The sequence below is a fragment of the Varroa destructor genome, unplaced genomic scaffold (genome assembly GCF_002443255.2).
Source record: "Varroa destructor unplaced genomic scaffold, Vdes_3.0 BEIS01000001.1, whole genome shotgun sequence".
Taxonomy (NCBI): Eukaryota; Metazoa; Arthropoda; class Arachnida; order Mesostigmata; family Varroidae; genus Varroa; species Varroa destructor.
This window is the reverse complement of record NW_019211454.1, coordinates 58,930,201-58,948,853: the sequence shown is the minus strand read 5'-3', so window position 1 is coordinate 58,948,853 and position 18,653 is coordinate 58,930,201. Positions and strand designations below refer to the sequence as shown.

General features: G+C 44.2%; 1 protein-coding gene across 3 annotated transcripts in view; it reads left to right on the top strand.

The window, feature by feature from the left end:
* exd (PBX homeobox extradenticle) overlaps positions 1 to 15,041 on the top strand; it is a 316,119-nt gene extending 301,078 nt beyond the window's left edge. For all 3 annotated transcript variants that reach the window (XM_086977975.1, XM_086977976.1, XM_022795208.2), the window contains 2 exons: positions 3,468 to 3,625; positions 6,591 to 15,041. In XM_086977975.1, coding sequence (XP_086834101.1) covers positions 3,468 to 3,625; positions 6,591 to 6,605 — 173 coding nt within the window. In that variant the 3' untranslated portion in view covers positions 6,606 to 15,041. The remainder of the gene's footprint in view (positions 1 to 3,467; positions 3,626 to 6,590) is intronic.
* The last annotated feature ends 3,612 nt before the right edge of the window (positions 15,042 to 18,653 follow it).

The window sequence follows — 18,653 nt, the reverse complement described above, 5'->3', positions numbered from 1 at the left end:
GTCTTTCGTAGACGCAAAGAGCAGAGCAGCCTCGCAGAAGCGCCAACAACAACATCCACAACAGAACCACAGTATGGTGCGTTGGCGCACTATTGGACGTTGATAGTACCGCAGCGTCGGTCGGCAACATGGGTCATCATTTTCGTGCTTGCGCTACAGAAAGCTGTAGAATAGACCAGCAAAAGACTGAAAAGCAATCCAGACTTCCTTTTGATGTCACCCACTTTCAGGATTCTACCGCATTTCTACCTATTTTTTGCCACAGAGCCAGTTGGAGCCTATTTTAATTATAAATAGTAAAGGTCCTGTTCTTTACTTCCGGCTTTGGTCGACCGAAAGCAGTATGAATAGCTGATTTCGAGTCTCGCCAACAACGCGTACAATTGCACGGCGTGTGCGAACGGAAAAGTTTTTTTTTTTATTTTGGCTTAGTCATATAATGAATAATCATGACTTTCTGAAATTGGATTCTAGTTATGTTGCATTCACGTGTTTGTAATCTTTGCAAACCTCATCATTGGAAACATCGCCGCCTCTACTACAGGAACTATATAACTACATATTAATAATGGTGACAACAGATTCTCGCGGGCAGCTCGTCATCGTGTTTTACCTGATCAGACTCGATATTGCCTGTCTTTCAAAGCTAGAAGATTCGTTTTGTTGCTGTTCCACCATCCGTAAGATGGGTTTTATTCGATGCTGTTGCCTTTCTGATCTCGCCTGCCTCGTTACCAGCCTTCTTTACTCTCTAAGCGGCCTCTTATCTTTCGGTGACCTACCTTTCCTGTTTGTACGCAAGTGGCCATTGGCCCTTGCGTTTTCCTTCTTTCGTCTCTCATTCCGAAATAGCAACAACGGACACTGCAGCAGTAGCAGCCGCAACTGCGCCGCGCCTCCAGGAGTTCGCCAGGAGGCACTTAGCCGATTGGACGGATGACGGATCGTCGCTTCTCTTTCGCCGTCGTTCCTGCTCGTCGTATTGGTCCTTTTCCATTCTGTCCTTCTCTCTGTCTCACCCGCTATCTTTCCTTGTTGACGAGTGGGTACTGGGCGCTGCCCTCTACCTCAAGAGGATCCAGGCAAGAAGAGCAAAGGAGCTCTGTTGAAGCAGCAGCAGCAGTGCCGTCGCGCCTAACCTAGTACAGCCACGCTAGCAGAAAGGCCCAACAGCGCAGAGCCGTAGAAGGGCCATTGTACAAAACCTAATATACGGCCATAGCTACAACTGTGGCGGCGGGGCAAGCTTGGTAAACTTGCCAACGACGAAATCGACGACAACAGCAACGGTCTAACACAGTCGTCGTTGCTGGCTTATTTGCCTGCTTAGCTTGACAGGAAGACAGGCATGCTCTTTGCTAGCAGATGCTGTGCCATCACTAGCCACCGCCTAATTGGCTAACTGAGTAAAAGGCAGATTCTTATCGTAATGGCGAGCGAGTGGCCCAACACTGCTACGCTACTAATAATAGTTCTTAGAAAAGACAGGCTGCTGCAGCTCGGTACTTTAATAGTAACCGCCTATTCTTAAAAAATGCTGCCAATTTTTGCAGCCGTCTTGCCTCTGCAGCCGTCTTGCCTCTGCAGCCGTTTGCTACGTTCGTTTCTGACTAAGCCTTCGGCATCGAGTCCCGACTGCGCAACCACATAAACAAATCGGATCTACTCGCTTTGAGTATACTGATAGAGTTCTACCCACGCGCATCGATCGACGAAGAGGGTAAAATAGAGCAGGAACTTGTTTTCTTTTGTCGCTGCTGTCAGCTACGCTCACTTGGCAACGAAAAACTGCAATGGTAAACACGGCAAGGATTCGTCTGGCCTTCGTGCAATTTATCTATTTGATTTTCGTGCTATAGAAGGTAAAGGAAAACCCAACGGGTGGGGTTTAGCACTCTTCCAAAGGGCTTTTTCAGAGTGTCTGCTGTTTAGGCAGCGTTCGTGCGGGCTACCCGTTTCTCTTATACAAGAGGTATATTTCCTAATTCAACGGTGGTTGGTAGCAATCTGGTGCACCGGATCTCTCTCTTTCTCCCTCTCTCTCTTAAGTTTTGCACTGTGAGTCTGTTTGAATTTGCGACGATTTAAGTTGATCTCTTTCCGTCCATCCGCTTCCTGGTCTGACAAGTTTGGTCCCTGCCGTTTCCGGGTCCCTTCTGAGATGATTGATTCAGGCATCCGAAATGAGAAGTCGCAGAGGAGGTCGACGACGGGGGGATTCAAGACACAAAAAAAAAGCAAAGTCTCTTTAGCTTTCCTATGCTACGTCTTTTACGAAAAGTAGCACGACAAGGCCTAATCGGGCAAGTATTCCTCGATGATGGCTAAGAAGAAGGCAAAGAAGGAACTATTATACTGAGGAATAAAAAGAACAAAGGCAAGAAGAGGACAAAGGAAGAATCAGCTAGCACTGGCCCCTTCTCTCCAAGTAATACTTTAATAAGTATAATTGACCGCGCGTATTACATGTCTTAGATATATGCGAACGTCATGATTATGATCTCGTCCGGTCTGCTGAGGGACACTTCCACCGGATTGGCTGGTTGTTTAGTTGTAGCAATCCGCTTCGTCCGCGCGGTTCCTCTTGCTTGCCTCGGGGAACAGACCAGCTAGATAGCCCGCCAGCAAGACGAGCGTACCCTGGTACTGATGGTGTCTTCGGCTCTCGTCATATTGCCACTACCGTAGCTTGCTTTCTACCCTTGTCTATCGTCCGACCGACTAACTGCGGGGTCGGGCTGTGCGCTGGAGAAGACTAAAGGAGCGTCATTCCTAAGCCCGAGCTCCTTGAACTCGGAACAAGCAGCCAGCCACGGAGCTAGGAAGGAGTACGATAGAGCTCGGAGAGTGAAAGAAATAAAGGGAGAAATACAGACAACGAGAGAAAGAGGGGGTATTGGCCCTGTTCAGTGCTTTCTGCTTCATTTGAGACATTTGCCAAATTAGCCATTTGGAGTCGTTCGCCACGACTTGTGGGTCGCTATTGGCTCATGAGGTGACCCCTGAAGGGATGGAACGCAGAAAATCAGTGCTCGGCCAGGGTGACGCCGCCAACGTGGCAGGCGAAGGAGGTAAAATATCCTGCTGTTTCGGAGCAACGAGAAGCTATGAGGAGTTACGACCGTATCGTCGTTGTGGTGGCGATGGTAATTGTGGTCGTGCTCGAGAGAGATGTCTGCGGTGACAACTATATTTGGTCATGAAGCGGAGTTGCTTTTGCGTTTCAGAGAAAATAGATTGTTTAGATATACCATTAGTTGGCTTTTTGTTGTGATGGTAGCAACATGCTCATAACATTTTGCGCCTATTTAATAAACAGAATGGTCTTTATAGCCCTGGTTGTACTTGATGGTTTTATTTTCTCCTGTATGGGTAGGTTAAAACGCAGATCAGGATGCTAATGGATCCTACTGAGTAACTAACTAACCGTTCTGTTCTTGTTGTGTTGTTGATGCGACATATTACAGCGGCTGGAGCGTCGGCGTATGGGGGCCAGGGAGGCCAGGGGCAGATGATCAGCCCTCCCCCCCCGGACGCCATGTATGGGATGGGTATGAACGGGGCCAACGGAAATGGTAACGACTACGCCACCTCAATGGCGGCCGCCAACGCGGTGCAATCGCAGGTACGTATGTGTTCACCATATGGCCTATATACGGGATATTACAGGTTATTAAATATCAACATGTTAGATCTTTGAAGGGATGAATAAACTATGTAGAACCAAATGTTTCGGTCAAAGAAAAAGAAATCGTATTTCTCACAGATATATATGCGCGTTTTGAAACAAAAAACGACAAGAAAAAATAGTACAAGAAATCGAGATATTTGTGCAAAATGGCACAAAGTGGAAAAGCTTCACAATGGGGAAATAGAGCAGATTAATTTGAACAAACTTGGACACGCAAACTACTATGGCCTGAGATCTCTACGTACAAGTACTGCTAAGTTCTTCATTCTCTAAAGAAAAAATCCGCTTTACCCCTTTCGCTTGCTACCTCTCACTTCTAGCACACGTCTAACACCTAGTAAAAGGCATCTGACCTTTTCTGTGTTTGCTACCAACCAGCGTTCGTTTTCTAACGTGTAAATTAGCAAAGTTGGCAATGACGGAGGTGAGCAAAGCAACCTAATCCGTGCAGATTAGCCGCGTGGAAAACCCAGGTCGGTCTTTTCCCCGCTGCCGGACGAAACAGCTTTTCTCCGCTCCTCCGTTATGGCCATCGCGCCTCTCTCTTTGTCCTTATGATGAGTGTGCATTATAAGCGTTCCATATGTCTGCGAGTGTTATGCGTATACTAAGACGCTACTGATCCAAGATCTTGCGATGGTCCATCTCGAGCCTCAAGTCGTGCGTACCCATGGGCAGAGAGCTCATGCGGAGTAGAGACCTGACCAGTCAGTCTGAGATTAGATAATTAAGTCATTACTCTAAACAAACTAAACTCTTGAGTTAGCCGTCTGTCGGTCGGTTGATCCGTCTACCCATTGGCAGACTTTGCGGGGTGCAAGGAAGGGGGCAGCTCTCCGGCTAAACGTAGCAGTTATAAGATAATGCAGAGCGATAACAAGAAGAGGGTTGGCTCTTACTGCCGCGGCAGCTAGTACCGCTGCTAGAACTGCTTCTAACTCTGATATTGCCCACCTGGTCCTTAAAAAAGCGCCACGCCCAGGCCACCAGCAAGCAAGCGATCGGGCGGCTCGCCGAGACAGGCCTGCGTCGGTAGATGGTCGACGAAAGCTTTCAACATAGCACAGTAGGGACAGACAGTCAATGTTCGTACGGAATTTTCAGCGGGCTTTAGACCCCCCGAGGTCGAGAACTAGCTCGAGGGCTTACATATAACGGGGTCCGGGTTTGAGGCGGGCTGCGTAAACTCATAAAAGTTATTAATTTCGTGTTTTGCTCCCGCCTGTGGCTGCTGCTGCCGCCGAGCGTTTGTTAGTGAGTGAGAGTGTGTGCGCTCACTTCCGCCTCGATGACTGCTTCGACCGCTGGTTCCCCGATGCGGCTGCCGTTCGCGTTAGACACTGCATCCTCGTTCTCTCTTTTCCTCTCCCACACACGCACGCGCATCTTGCCTACCTGGCAGCAACGTCTTCTTCTTTTTCACTACTTTTGAAAAGCTTAAACTTATCTCACCACCGCCAGCGGCGGTGAAGCTGCTTTAGGCTTTTCGACAACAACGACGGTCAGGAGACGGTGGCCTCCGCCGCGTTTGCTGCGTTTCACGGGTGGGCGTGGCCGAATTAACCCTTTATTGGCGATAGAGCTTTAATAGAAAGTAAAGAGACGGCCGAGGTAACCGGGTAGGCTGCTCAAAGCTGCCTAGAGATCAGCAGCCGTTTTGCGAAAGATGGTGAGATCACGCAATCTTCAGGTCGATTATTCTGGGTTAAATATTTAAACGCACACACTGACGCACGCACGTTCACATCTTACTAGAAGTAGCAGCGGTGCCAGGACGGCCACTGCCAGTGCGATACACACGTTGAACAAGATCGCTCGAGTCGCCGACAGGAAACTGGGCGAGCATTCAACGAAAACTAACGATCAACGAATCGAGCAGCCTGCGGAGATCATTTAATGGTCGTGGAAAGAATATAGATTAAAAGGCAATTTCGCGCCAGAGGACGAAGATATAGCTACACAGATGATCCACGAGAAACGTAGAGGAGAGCCATGAAAATGGGTCGGCGGTAAGACGAGTAAACTCACTGCGAACAGGTGCTATTCGCTATCATAAGGCGTGAGGCTTGACTAAGACCAATTGTAAGAGTGACCGGATTTAGAGAAAGAGTGAACTTCGCTTTCAGGGTGGGAATCGAACGAGATACTGTAGTATTAAGCTGTTGCTGTGGTACGCATAGGGAGGATGACTAGAGGTATTTGACTGGTGGAGTTTTCTATAAACTACTTCGGGCCGAGTTGAAGACGAAACTTCAAGGGTTAATGAAGTCGGGGTTGCTGCCTATGGCTGATGGTCGACAACAACATACCAGCTAGCCAAAAATGCAATAGATTTAGTTTTTGCTAAGTCTTAGCAGAGTTACGAAGTATTAGTTCACTTATAAGCATAGAACATCAGCAACGTAGCTTCTCTCAAAATAGGTGACGATTATAGCGGTGGCAAGCAAATAGAAAACAGGACAAATAGAAAAACACCTTCGTCTTCTTGTTATCATTATTATAAGCCTAATAAGTTCTTCCGTGTGCTTCGGCTAGTTGTGGGGAGCGACAATATCAAGACTAATCCGGCCGTGCTCCCAATGCTCAAAATGGCGTAGCTAGTGTATAGATGCGAGCGCCAGTCCCGTCTTAGTTCTCTCGGCTGTTCTTCATGGATCCTGCTTCCGAACAAATCCCAAATAATGATCCATCATCTTCATTCAATATGCGTTCATTGAACGGCAAAAGGATTTGCAACATTTCGTCCACCGTTGGATTACGATTATTTTGCGGGAGGGAGCCCCGTTGTCTGACTAGACCAGCTAACTCTGACCATTTATAGCTACGGATAGGTAATCTGCTCATAATCGCAAACTAAAGTGGTATCACTAACTGTTTTCCTCTTATTTATTCTTTGCAGTTCTCACTGTTCTAAACAACCGCTGACACCCCAATTGCCAGGCGGTAGAGGCGACTCTGCCCTGGCTTTGTGTACGGAAGCCATCTTCCGGTCAGCTCGAGGCATTTAACAGTCGGCCCACTCCATCTCAATATAAGCGTCTGCGCCGCACCTTCTCTAGTTCTGCCTGCAGTGCCGCTGCAGTGGCTTGAAGCGCCTCCGAGGTTCTTCTTCTACCGAAGTTCTGCCGAAGTCCTCAGTGTTGTTCAGAACTGCAGCCGATAGACGACGACGACAAGAATAATAACAACAACAGCAATAACAACAACGACAACAACCATAACAATTATAACAACGATAATAATAATAAAAAATTTTGTACTACAAATTGCAATGCAGAAAGTGTCACCCAATCTTGGTGAACGCAAGCTGTGTCTTCGCACCCACCATCAACGTTATCATCCGTGAGCACCTGTGCTCGTGCATAGTCGGCTGCAGTCCCTCCTCAGTAGATCGTGTCACGTCTCTCTATCACCGGTCTATTAAGAGACACCCTCAAACGACAGAGACAATTACCATTCATAAGTGTACCAAGTACGCGATAAGCGTAGAACAGCGTCAGCAACAACAATCAGAAGAACAATATTCTTCCCAACCTGTTCCTATGATCAGCTAAGTCGGATTCACCACCCACCAACACGAACCTATCTATCGTTAATGACCAGAAATAATCTGCAATAATAACAACTTACCGACATCACCAATATGGCCTATTTGGATGACGGCGCTCGGCCGATGTATCGGGCAACCGGATCCATTTGAATTCGGACGATAAGGCCGCGGAAGATAACACCAACCACAAGATAATTATGGCACATATCAATTCGAGCAGTGAATATATTTGCGTCTATTTAATAGGTGTTCGTTGATTCAGAGCTGGCGTTGAGAAATCAAAGTGTCACAAACCTATAGCTTCATTTCAACATCTATGTTACTGGACCAATCGGACGAGTCTATGTTAGCAATTAGAACGTGTACTTAAGATGTAGAGATAGACTTTTCAAAAAAGGTGCCGTTGTAAAAGAGCTCGTATTTTTCGAATTGTCTAGGCGGTGATGAGTAAATTTAGCTATTGCTTTACGAAACAAACGTGTCGTGCGAAAGGCAAGCAGGAACAGTAACTTGTTTAAATAAGTGGAGCTCGACACATTCGTACATGGGAAGTTATATAAATTGTAAGAACACCGATGAAATCCTTAGAGGTAATACGTAATATTGTGGAAGCATCATGAACACCGCCAGGTACAATTTAGTGAGACAAATTGTGGGTATAGTTAACACACACTCACCAAATGAACCTAAGGTCCCACAAAAGCAAACCTAAAATCAAACTGTGTTCTCTACAGCACGCAATGAACATCAATCGCGGGCTTTTGACGGAGGTGACATGCAACAAGACAGTGAAATTAATAGTGACAACATCCACAACAACAACAACAGCAGCAAAGTTATCGGAGCGATGTCAGCGACAAAACCCGCTCGTCCATGACTGGCACAACCCAGTAAATAAGAAGAAGTTCCATATGAAAATGAGCAAAAGCGAGTGCTCGTGTGCTGCAAGCTGAAGGTATCGGGATAGTGATACTGATCTACAAACCATCAAAGCAATCCAGCCCTCCGTTTCGTGCCTATCCCTCGACTCAGTTCGCGAACACAGCGGTATGCCATCCTTTCTCGACATGAAGCCAACCCGTTTACGTTATAGTAGTGATATACAGCCATATATATATTGATATGTGCATTGCGATCCCCTAGGGCAAAAAAACCCGCGGCGGCAGCAGCCCAAACAGCACGACAAACGCTTTTGCAGCATCGCGTGGACTTTCTTCTTCACTGGTGCTAAAAGGTGACTAGCGTACACTGACGTGGCAGATCAAGGACCAGCAGTTCCACACTGGGACTAAAAATGACACTCAAACGGGACTAACAGATGCAATCTCTATACGGAAACAATGACGGCTACAATATGCATATATAGAGGATGTCTATATGTAGTACATATACATATATTTACTTATTTTCCAGTAATAGAATCAAAGAATAGGCACGGAAAATGCAAGAAGAATTCATCTAGAAAAATTACCCACGACCGCGACGGCAACAGAAACAACAGTAGTAAAATGAAAATTTTGTGACAGCAAACCGATGTCACAGTAGATGTTTACGCGTACGCTTCTAATTCTCTTCCAAGATGGCCGCGAAAATGTCAACACTCTAATGGCGGACGTATCAATGAAATGTTTCGTAAATAATAGCGCTCATTTTATTTATCTGTCATATTAATAGGCGGATCATGGACCTACGGTGGCTGCTAGTCTCTTCGCTGAGCTTAGTGGCGTTCTGCAGGAACCTGTACGCCTCGGAGATCGAAATTTTACACGATTTACATTTACTAGGCTGTCTGCTAAGTGAATTTTAAAGGCTTATATATATATATATATGCAGCGTAATTTGCAATTGGCCTGTTGTACAATGTTGTATCCATACAGTTTAACCACTGCTAGATAAAGCAAGTTTTTGTTGAAGTGGACTATTGTTATAAGTCGAAACATTAAGACAACGGTGCAGAACACGAAAACCTCAAAGAGGCAGAGAACGATCGAGGTCATCGACGTGCAGAAGATTAGGTGGAAGTCATCTTCTTTACCGACAAGCAAACAACGACGACCTTCGACCTGAAGCCATCAAGGTGACAACAGTAGAACGAAACGAAACGAGGAAGAACGGAAACAAATGTGACAAAGGTAAACGGTTGGTCATTGTGTCGAGAGTTACGAATCGCGAAATGAATCGAGACCTAGGATCGAGTTGAATCAATAATAACTAAATGACTGTCTATTGTAATAATGAAGCTACGCAAGTAATGCATCCTCGTGCTTTCCTTGGTTGGATAGAGACGACCGAAGTTTTGTCCGACGCAGAACCTTAATCTGGAAAACCTTAGCCAACTGTCGACGTAGACCAAACGTCAACAGTGGAGCTGTTTTGTTGGGGAGGCAGCTCTCTAGGTTCATTGGCTTTTGGTTACTCGTCGCCAAAACTGTTTTTCTCTCTCTGTCTCAAGTTGTCTGTGACAATTCGAGATCCGTACACCCAGCAGCTTTTAGCGTTTAACTACGAACGAAGCTGTCTGAGTGCAAACTTGAGCAGAGTGCGTTAGAGAGTGGGTTGTTTGCTATTAGCAAACATTATAGCCAAATCGCGCACTGTAGCACAAATCCGGTAATGCAAACTAGGCTTTATGCGTAGGTATAAATTTCTCGCGTTTAAAACTCGCGCCAGACAGGCAACTGTCTGTCTTGAGGGTGCAGGTACGTTTCGAGCCGTTGATTCGAGCTTCAGGAACTTTATTGTGTATCCGTTATTCTTGCTTAGTGGAAAAGGTTTAAAAGCAGCCTAAGATAAAAGTGCTTTCATTAGACTCTTCTCATCAAGGAACGGTATTTGGCGGGGGTAAAGTGATAGAATGACACCAGTTCTATTATTCGTACCCCTCACTTTTCTCCAAGTGGGTTTGGTCGCCATGGTGCGCGGTTATGGTTTCAATTTGCTGGGCAACTGTGGTTCCTACCTACTAACGTACTGCGACAAGAGCGGCCACAAGTAGTACTCGAATCGTAAATTTTCCACAGATTGGTCGTCCCTATCCCCTTGTGTTTCGCTGCGATCGGCCCTCCGTTGGCGGGAGTGGCCTCCGCAAGTGTTTCATTTGAAAGTTAACAATGAGTAATAATGAGATATATTCATATTGTCACTATTACTACAAAAATGGTATAATAATAATTATTATGAAATAATAATAATATCCTTTATAATTATGTTGTACATTTTGTAAATGGTTGTGTTAGCAAGATATCAAGGCAAACTGCTGCTAGAAGAAAATGAAGATGATTGACAATGGAAATGATGATATTACATATGGTAATGACGAGTAATAATAATAATGAGACGATGATTAGATAATAAGATTATGCACACAGAGATGCGTGCGAAGACCGCACGTATCAGACAGTACCGTGTACTAGCCTGTTTGGCTGTATGTGCACAATGAATGATGCCAGTGAGCGATAAACACTAGAACAAGTAAGAATTGGTTGAAAAACATCAGAGACCCCCCCCCCCCCCCCAGACCAACCAACTGAGAAGACGAAGATGCAGGCATCACTTCAGCAAGAACATCAACACAGCTGATACCCAGCATATAGCAAGCATGATAATAACATTGATAGTTAATTTTAAAGAGAACTGATATTATCTTGATTATATTGTGTGTTAGAACTGTTACCGCCGATGGTCTCTGAAGCATCTAACACACCTCAGATTGATATGATCATCATCGATGACGCGGATTTAACACTGCAAGACACCGCCAGCGGCAAAAAGTTGAATGTGGCTGCGCAGACGACAAAATGCAGCAAACAATGGGCGGATGTATTCACGTAACAGGACTGTGGATATGCCTATAAACAGTCATGGCCTGGCGTTCCGCTTGATGGTCCGTGATGTGTAACGGGCGTGTCATGGCACTCCGTGACTGACCGCTTGATCTTTATTGATGACACAATGGAAAAATTAATGAAGAGATGGCGGTATGATAGATGGATAGGTCGATTGACTGAATTCATAACGATCGAGATATAATTAGAAGATGAGAAAGTGTAAGGATGATCATATAATTAACAAAAAAAAAGGGAAGAAACGAAAGGAATAAGAATAATGATGAAGACAATAATAACAAAGGCGGTGCGCCGGATGCCGAACCGCAGACGTGGTTGTTGCCGTTGAACGACGATCTTCGCTCAACATGATCCCAGAGATATATCATAGTTTGTATATAGGTTGTAAGTACGCGTTTACCAATTGTGTGGAGAGAAATGGCGATGCTGAAGACTGCTGAACAGAAAAATGAGACAAAGCAAAAGGCGCATGCAGAGCAGCGGAAATAACGAAGCTAATATGATGATAATTAGATGAACTTGGCTGATTGAGACAGAACACATACACAGACAGACCTCGAGTGATGACGATAAAATATTATTACTGATACTGCTATTGCTACTATGAAGCGAACGAAAGACGAAGGCACGTTGAAATGGAACAATGCAAGTGAAAATAACCCTTTTTTTCTACAATGACGATTTTGCCGAGAGATCATCGCCTCCATTGAATGGGGAACAGAATCAACGGCTATGCAAAGAAGATTCTCGACTTCTAGCGCCGGGGGCGGTAGTGACAGGATGAGTCGTCACGACAAGTCGCAAAAAAGGCTCCCAAAGCCATGACGGTGGCCTGGCGCTTACTGACTCGCCTGGACATGATCAACTCAGCTAAACTATATGGCAGGGTGGCGTGCATCATGCATATGGGCGCCATCGTATCTTTTCACAACGGAGACGGGAAAATTTGATTCAACAGGGCCAAAACGACATCGCCCAGAGCTAATTTTCCAATATTTATTTCTCGCTCTCCGAACGTGAGCTCCGAATATACGTAAAGTGGAATCAAAGCATTCGAGTCCGATGGCGTAAGGCGCCTGAGGTTATACGTATTTTGGACTAGTTAAATCGTGGACAGATGTAATAACAATTATTATTATTATTATTATTATTATTATTATTATTATTATTATCATTATTATTATTATCATTATTATTATCGTAAATAGGACGTGAACGACCGCGATGTCAATGAGGGAAATCACACACAATATAGTCGATAATGAGTGAATACCGGGCGGGCAATATTAAATGCAAGAGTATATTTCTTATTAAATCGGAAATTGAAATCGTCGAAAGCTAAGCATCGGCAACGGTCGGTGAATGATATAAATGGTAACGACATCAGGCTCACAAGGAACTAAGACTCTGAAAGAAGACAAAATCCAATACAAATCTGAAACCATAAATACAAATCAATGGATCATTCAGACGAGCATGAAGATGTTGATGATGATGGTAGTAATAATAATAATAGTAGTAATTGTGCGTTGTACATAGTCCTGCGAAGATCGAGGCTCGTGTGGGAAGACGCCTGTCTCGACATGCTGGCGTATACAGACTTTGGCGTAATCGTATGTTAGTTCACAAGAGTGAATGCAAAAGTTAATAATGAACCGAGAGAAGATTAGGATACAAGGCAAAGTCGTGTACCTAATAGAGAACTTGAGATAATGAGCGTGTGTGCGGGTGAAAATGAGATCAAGTGAAAGATCGACGTGACACGGCTATAATCGAGTGAAGTATCGATGCGACCAGGCGACGATGATCCCTCATTTAGGTAAATTTAAAAAATGATGACGGTCATGGTGACAAGACAACAACAGAAAAGAGCTTGAGAGACGGAAATGACACTAGGTAGAGACGTCCTTGGACTCGGCGTGTCCTCATGTTCTGGCTCTGGTCGGAGAAAGGTGGGTAGTTAGCTCTCCTACCAGAGACTTTGTATCTGAAGTACGACTAGCCACTGATCGCTAATTAGAAGTAGATCGTTATGAATTGGTTGGATGTTTGGACGCTGATCTGGCTGATGTTCTCGATTTCAGAAAATTAGTAAAAATCTCAAAACTAAAACACTATAACGAGGACGACAATGAGAAATAATAGCTAAGCAGAGTGGCTACCAGCAGACACGCCGACCGCTAGCCCAACCGATACAAATACTTTCAATAGAAAAGCAGCCAATGACAGACTCTAGAAGATAGAATCCAAAACTAATATAATGAATAATTATAATTGGGTCGTAATTACAGTTGTAATTATATTTGGCATCGAAGCTAACAAGACAATGTATTGATTAGATAATATAGTATATGATTATCTACCATGGTTTTTTTTACTCTCTACTAAATTCACTGTCTTAACTAAATTTCTCAAGTATACATCCAGTAAATATCTGATGAACGATTCATTTCACTGGTTGCTAATTGTTGAATTAACCAACCTATTGGCGCATTGATAATAAATGCATCATAACCGGTTACTATCAAAAAAAAAACAATAAAAAAAACTAGTACGACAACGAAAAGAAATGCTGTACGGATTCACATGCATGGGGCGAGCGTAGGACGAACATAGGACGTCGGTGAAGACGATGACGAAGAAGATGATCTGATAGAAGCAGCAACATACAGGGTGTTTAATAACCATATTATTAAATATTAGGTAATGGTGGCCCGTCAGACTCGACAGAAAGAGAAGTGTGAGCATAATGTCGAGGACGTGGCGGCCCCCTGATGTTAATACTTAGTACTTGTATAATACGGTTCGTGTATAAAACAACACAGGAAAGCAACAACCATAATAGCAACTATACTATACTATTAGCAACAACAATACCAACTGTCAACAACAGCAAAATAAAAACAGCTGATGAATTACGGGAGTGTAATGAAATAAAAACACACAAAAACGACGAGACGATGCTTGAGAACATATGCGTATATACATATATGTACCATCATCTTCAATGAACACCAATCAAACATCTCTCGTCCTAGGGCGACGTTAAAACTAAAATTGACACGGAACATTACTGATACTGGCTGATAAGATAATGATTTTGATGCAGACAAGAAACGAAAACAAACAAGAACAACACCGTACAGATCAAACGAAACACTGAAATGACTGACTAGAAATTTTGACTTCCGCCCGAAAAACTTCCCGATCCGTCAGCGGTCGGCGATCTATATATATATATATATATATATATAAATATATAAATAAATCTATATATAAAAGTATAAATATATAGAAAGAAAGAAATGAAAGAGAGAGCGCGAGAGAGAGAGAGAGAGAGAGAGAGAGAGAGAGAGAAGAAAGAGAAGCGGAGTGCGAAAGAAAGAGACAAAGACAAAAGTCGACACGTTGGCACGGAAAACGCTGGCTGGTCCTGATGCAATTAGCGATCCGGGCGACTCGATGAAGCCAGATGTTTCCCCGTCCAGACGCGTGACCAGGCGCTGTGATCGGCGGCATCGACGGTTGTCCTCCCTCAAACGAAAGTAGAACGGCCTTGATGCATCTTCCATCGCTGCTGCCCTGTGGCGGACGCTCGGGATGCGACAGACACTGCCGCTACTCGATCCGCCATCGACCCTCGCTGTTTTTTGATTGTGTTGTATGATGATGAAAATAACGACGACGACGACGACTATGTCAATATTGAAGATGATAATGATAAGGATAACAATGATGATAATGACGCTGAAGAGGAACAATAGATGACGATGATGATGATGATGATGATGATGATGATAATGACGACGTCTCGGTTTATTTCTACTTCGCACGTAAACTGAATCACTAGTTCCGCTGGCCGTCTCTTCTCAGTTAAAAAAAATATACCATGATTATTATTATTATTATTGAATTAAACATAAATAAAATACACCCAAATCACGTTTATCAAAAACTGCTAGCGTCTTCCTTCTTGTTTGGATGCTTTTAGATAAGGACGGAACGAAACGATAGCGGTAGGGTAAGGGAAGTGGGAGCAGTGATTTTGAACGTTTACCTAAGGAAGCCATAGACTGATGAGATTCATGTCTTTCATCAGAATCGAACCTTAAACGTGTCTTTGCGTATAGTGGCTTTTAATATTGTTTGTACGTGCGTACGTCGAACAAGCGATCCCTATCGACTCCTTCGGGAACTAGTCTCATAAATAAATTTTACGAAACTAACCAGCAAATAAACACTAATACGCCCTATTTCTGATTTCGAAAATATATCTGCGACAGTAACAATTTTGTTGCTTTGTTTTCGTTTATTAAATCCATCTGGTACGTAGACGCTCGACTGATCGCATCCGCTAATTAACGTACTCTCTTATTTATATATTTTCCTTGGTGAATGAAATAATAAGGGGGTGTGTTACTTCGCACGACCTGGCATGGATACAGAACTAAGTAAGTCTTGGCTCGAGGTGTGCATGCGAAGGCAGGAAAATAATTAGTTAGAATGTAACGTTCAGAGTAGCTAAAAAAACGATATGCCAAGGATTACTAAAATAATAATTAGTAGTTACGGTGAAACACTTACTGTGAAACTGGAAAGACACGTCAACAGAACGCTTTATGTATATACATATACATTTATATATATGTAAAAACAGCTATCGCTTGTATGCGCTTATTGCTTAACGTATTGATTTGGCAGCGAGGTGTAGCACTCGACTCCCTATTAGAGAAGAGCTACCTCGCTTTTCTTACTTTTCCCATAATAACTGAACTGAAGTTTGCTCACCAGCCAACGGCTATGCGAACACTTCACTGAAGCTTTGCAATAGCAGAGACGAGAGAAGAAGGTGGAAGAGGCCAAGGGCTTGAGAGGCTGAGGTGGTACCGATCGTCGTAGATGGATACACAACCACATCAGTGCGTTGGCTGGCTAATGTATCGAAAAGGACCTGGTGAGCTGATCCATACGGGCAGAGCGTAGGGATTCTGGTCGGTTATATTCAAGACGCATCCCGCTAGTGGAGGCCAATAGCATCCAGGAGCCTCCTCGTGCTCCTGTGGACTTACCGCAGGAGGCTTGCCTCGTAGCAGTCAGCCACCTCTTCGAAGGAAATCCTTCATTTCAAAATGAGATCCCCTCCAGCTTGCCGGCTAGATCCTTCCTGATGCGAGCTCTCTTTAGCGCCCTCTCTGTTCGCAGAGGCATATCCATGGTTTCTGTGAGCTCCGTGGCCACCGTCACCGCCAGTACTGCTGTTGTTGCGGCCGCCGCGATCCTGTGTAAATGCGTATGCTCCTGATTCTCGTTGGCGTGTCGGTTTCAGAAGAAACGAATGGTGGTGCATCTTTGAGCCTCAGGGCGCCCCCGTCTTTGGCCCACGCCGCTGGCTCGAGCTCTCCATAATAAATCATGTATTTTGTAAATAAAGCAGATGCCTCCTGTAGTGTCTACCGGTATCCTTTCCCTTCCCCTCCGGTTTCGCACCGCGGGCCAGCCATGCATGCTTCTAGTGTTGGTGCTATCGACGTAACTCGACTGCAGCTCGCCACCGCATGAAGAAGATGTCGTGGCCCCGGCCGGAGAGCCAAAAGTGTGGCTATACTTAAGTCAATGGTGCCAATTACGTTGTACACGGTGCATTAGAGAAGCCTGTAGGAGAACCGGGGGCTTCTGCTGCATGTATGTATGTAGAAAGCCCTCCGCAATTGCGAGGCAAATAAATCAAATAGAAATAATGAGTAAAACAGTCTGCCTAATGGTTATAAAATGTAATATATCTACAGCGGGAAGCAGTTTTAAATCTGAAATCATGTCTATCACATTGGAACAGGTTTTCACTTTCTTTTAACAATAGACATGTCGAACTCATGCAAAACAGTGACATCATTTTGAGCACATATTGGCAACCCAGCTTGGACGGCTGACGGGTTGTCTTAAATTAAAAGCTTCTGAAAATACCGACAGATTACTTTACCGGCAAACAGGTTTATTAAACATCTTACATTCATAAAGAAGCACATAAGCAAGTAAAACAGCACTCGTAAAGAGAATTTGATTTTCTAAATCCGAAGAGGTGGGTTTTTAACTCATGAACTTGGCTAGCCAATGGAACCCGTATTTGCTGATGACTACTTGCAGGAATATAAGGATTAGAACGTAATATTATTACCAAAATAAAGACGAAAATAGGCCGTCATTTCGGTCGCGGTATCAATCAGAGTGATGCATTTTGCCTGTGTTATAGGATCCTCCAATCCAAACAACTTCCAAGTTGTGTTGAGTATTTTTGGCACCAACTAGATGTATTTTTAAAACATCATGCATAGTGCCTCTTTAGGAATTCTGTCGAACGAAAATTGTGAGGTTTTTATAATGCGAATAAACCTCGCTTGCATAGCCTTAACATTTTTTCAAGATTTGCACACATTTGAAGTTTCTACATGTCACACCTTGACCGCCGAAGAAGTCACCTCGGTTGACACAGATAGCATATGCCATTGTTTTCCAATATTATTTCGTAACGAATCAATTACTAACTTATCACTGTTGTTGTTATTTCTAATAACTATCTTAGGCTTTTAATGTATCCTCGCTGCCTGGTGTACGAGATAAGAAAAATTAGAATAAATCTTTTATATATGAGAATCAGCCCGAAATGGTATCTCCATGTGCAGCACGTCGAATGTTTACATCGCTGGTCGCAGTTTTTTACATAACTTACAAGATTTTAGCTTTAATTTTAACTTAGCGTTTGGAGTCTAACTCAAGCGCGTAACGTAGGGATCGTAAAATAACCACAAAGGCGATAATGATTGATTTGAATTGAGACAGAATACTTCAGCAACGGTTTCGTTTGAAGATCTTCTCATAACATACGCAAGTGTGGATCGTACCCGATATGTACACCACGTGGTGGAGATAAAATAAAGACTGAACGGATAGACACAGCAAGATCAGGCATCCACTGATGATCGACGTCCAGTTCCAGTGTGTGCTATAAGCCACATACATTATCACGGTTTGTTGTTCGTACGTACAGAAAAAAATACGTACATTTACACAGGTAGACTGTGGTAAAGTCAAGTAAAGAACAGCTCCACGCGTATCGACATTCGGCACCCGCTGTATCCTAACGTTGTCGGAATCTTGTGACACAGCAGCAGCTGCTGCTATAGGTAGAAGCTCTAAATAATTTACTAGCTTATTCTGCTCTTCTTTCTCACTTTTTCTGCCACCACGACTTCTACTTAAGCAGACCAGTCTCAAGCAATTGCTGCCGCTGTTGCTGACTCAATGGTGGGCAGACGACAGTATGGCCAGGGCTGGAAGTGCTCGGAGAAACGCCGTCACCTTTGCCTCTATATCAAAGCGTCACTGTAGTGTCATGGAGTGGAGAGGTAGCGGTGGCTCCTTCACTCCTGCATCCGGCTGAACGCCGTCCGATGAACGGGGTACTGTAACCCCCGCCCCGCTAACAGCTTGAACAGGGTACCGTGCGAACGCAGATTTTTATGGTGGCCAATGGGCCGACAGGGGACCGTGCGTAAAGGGAGACATACCTGGC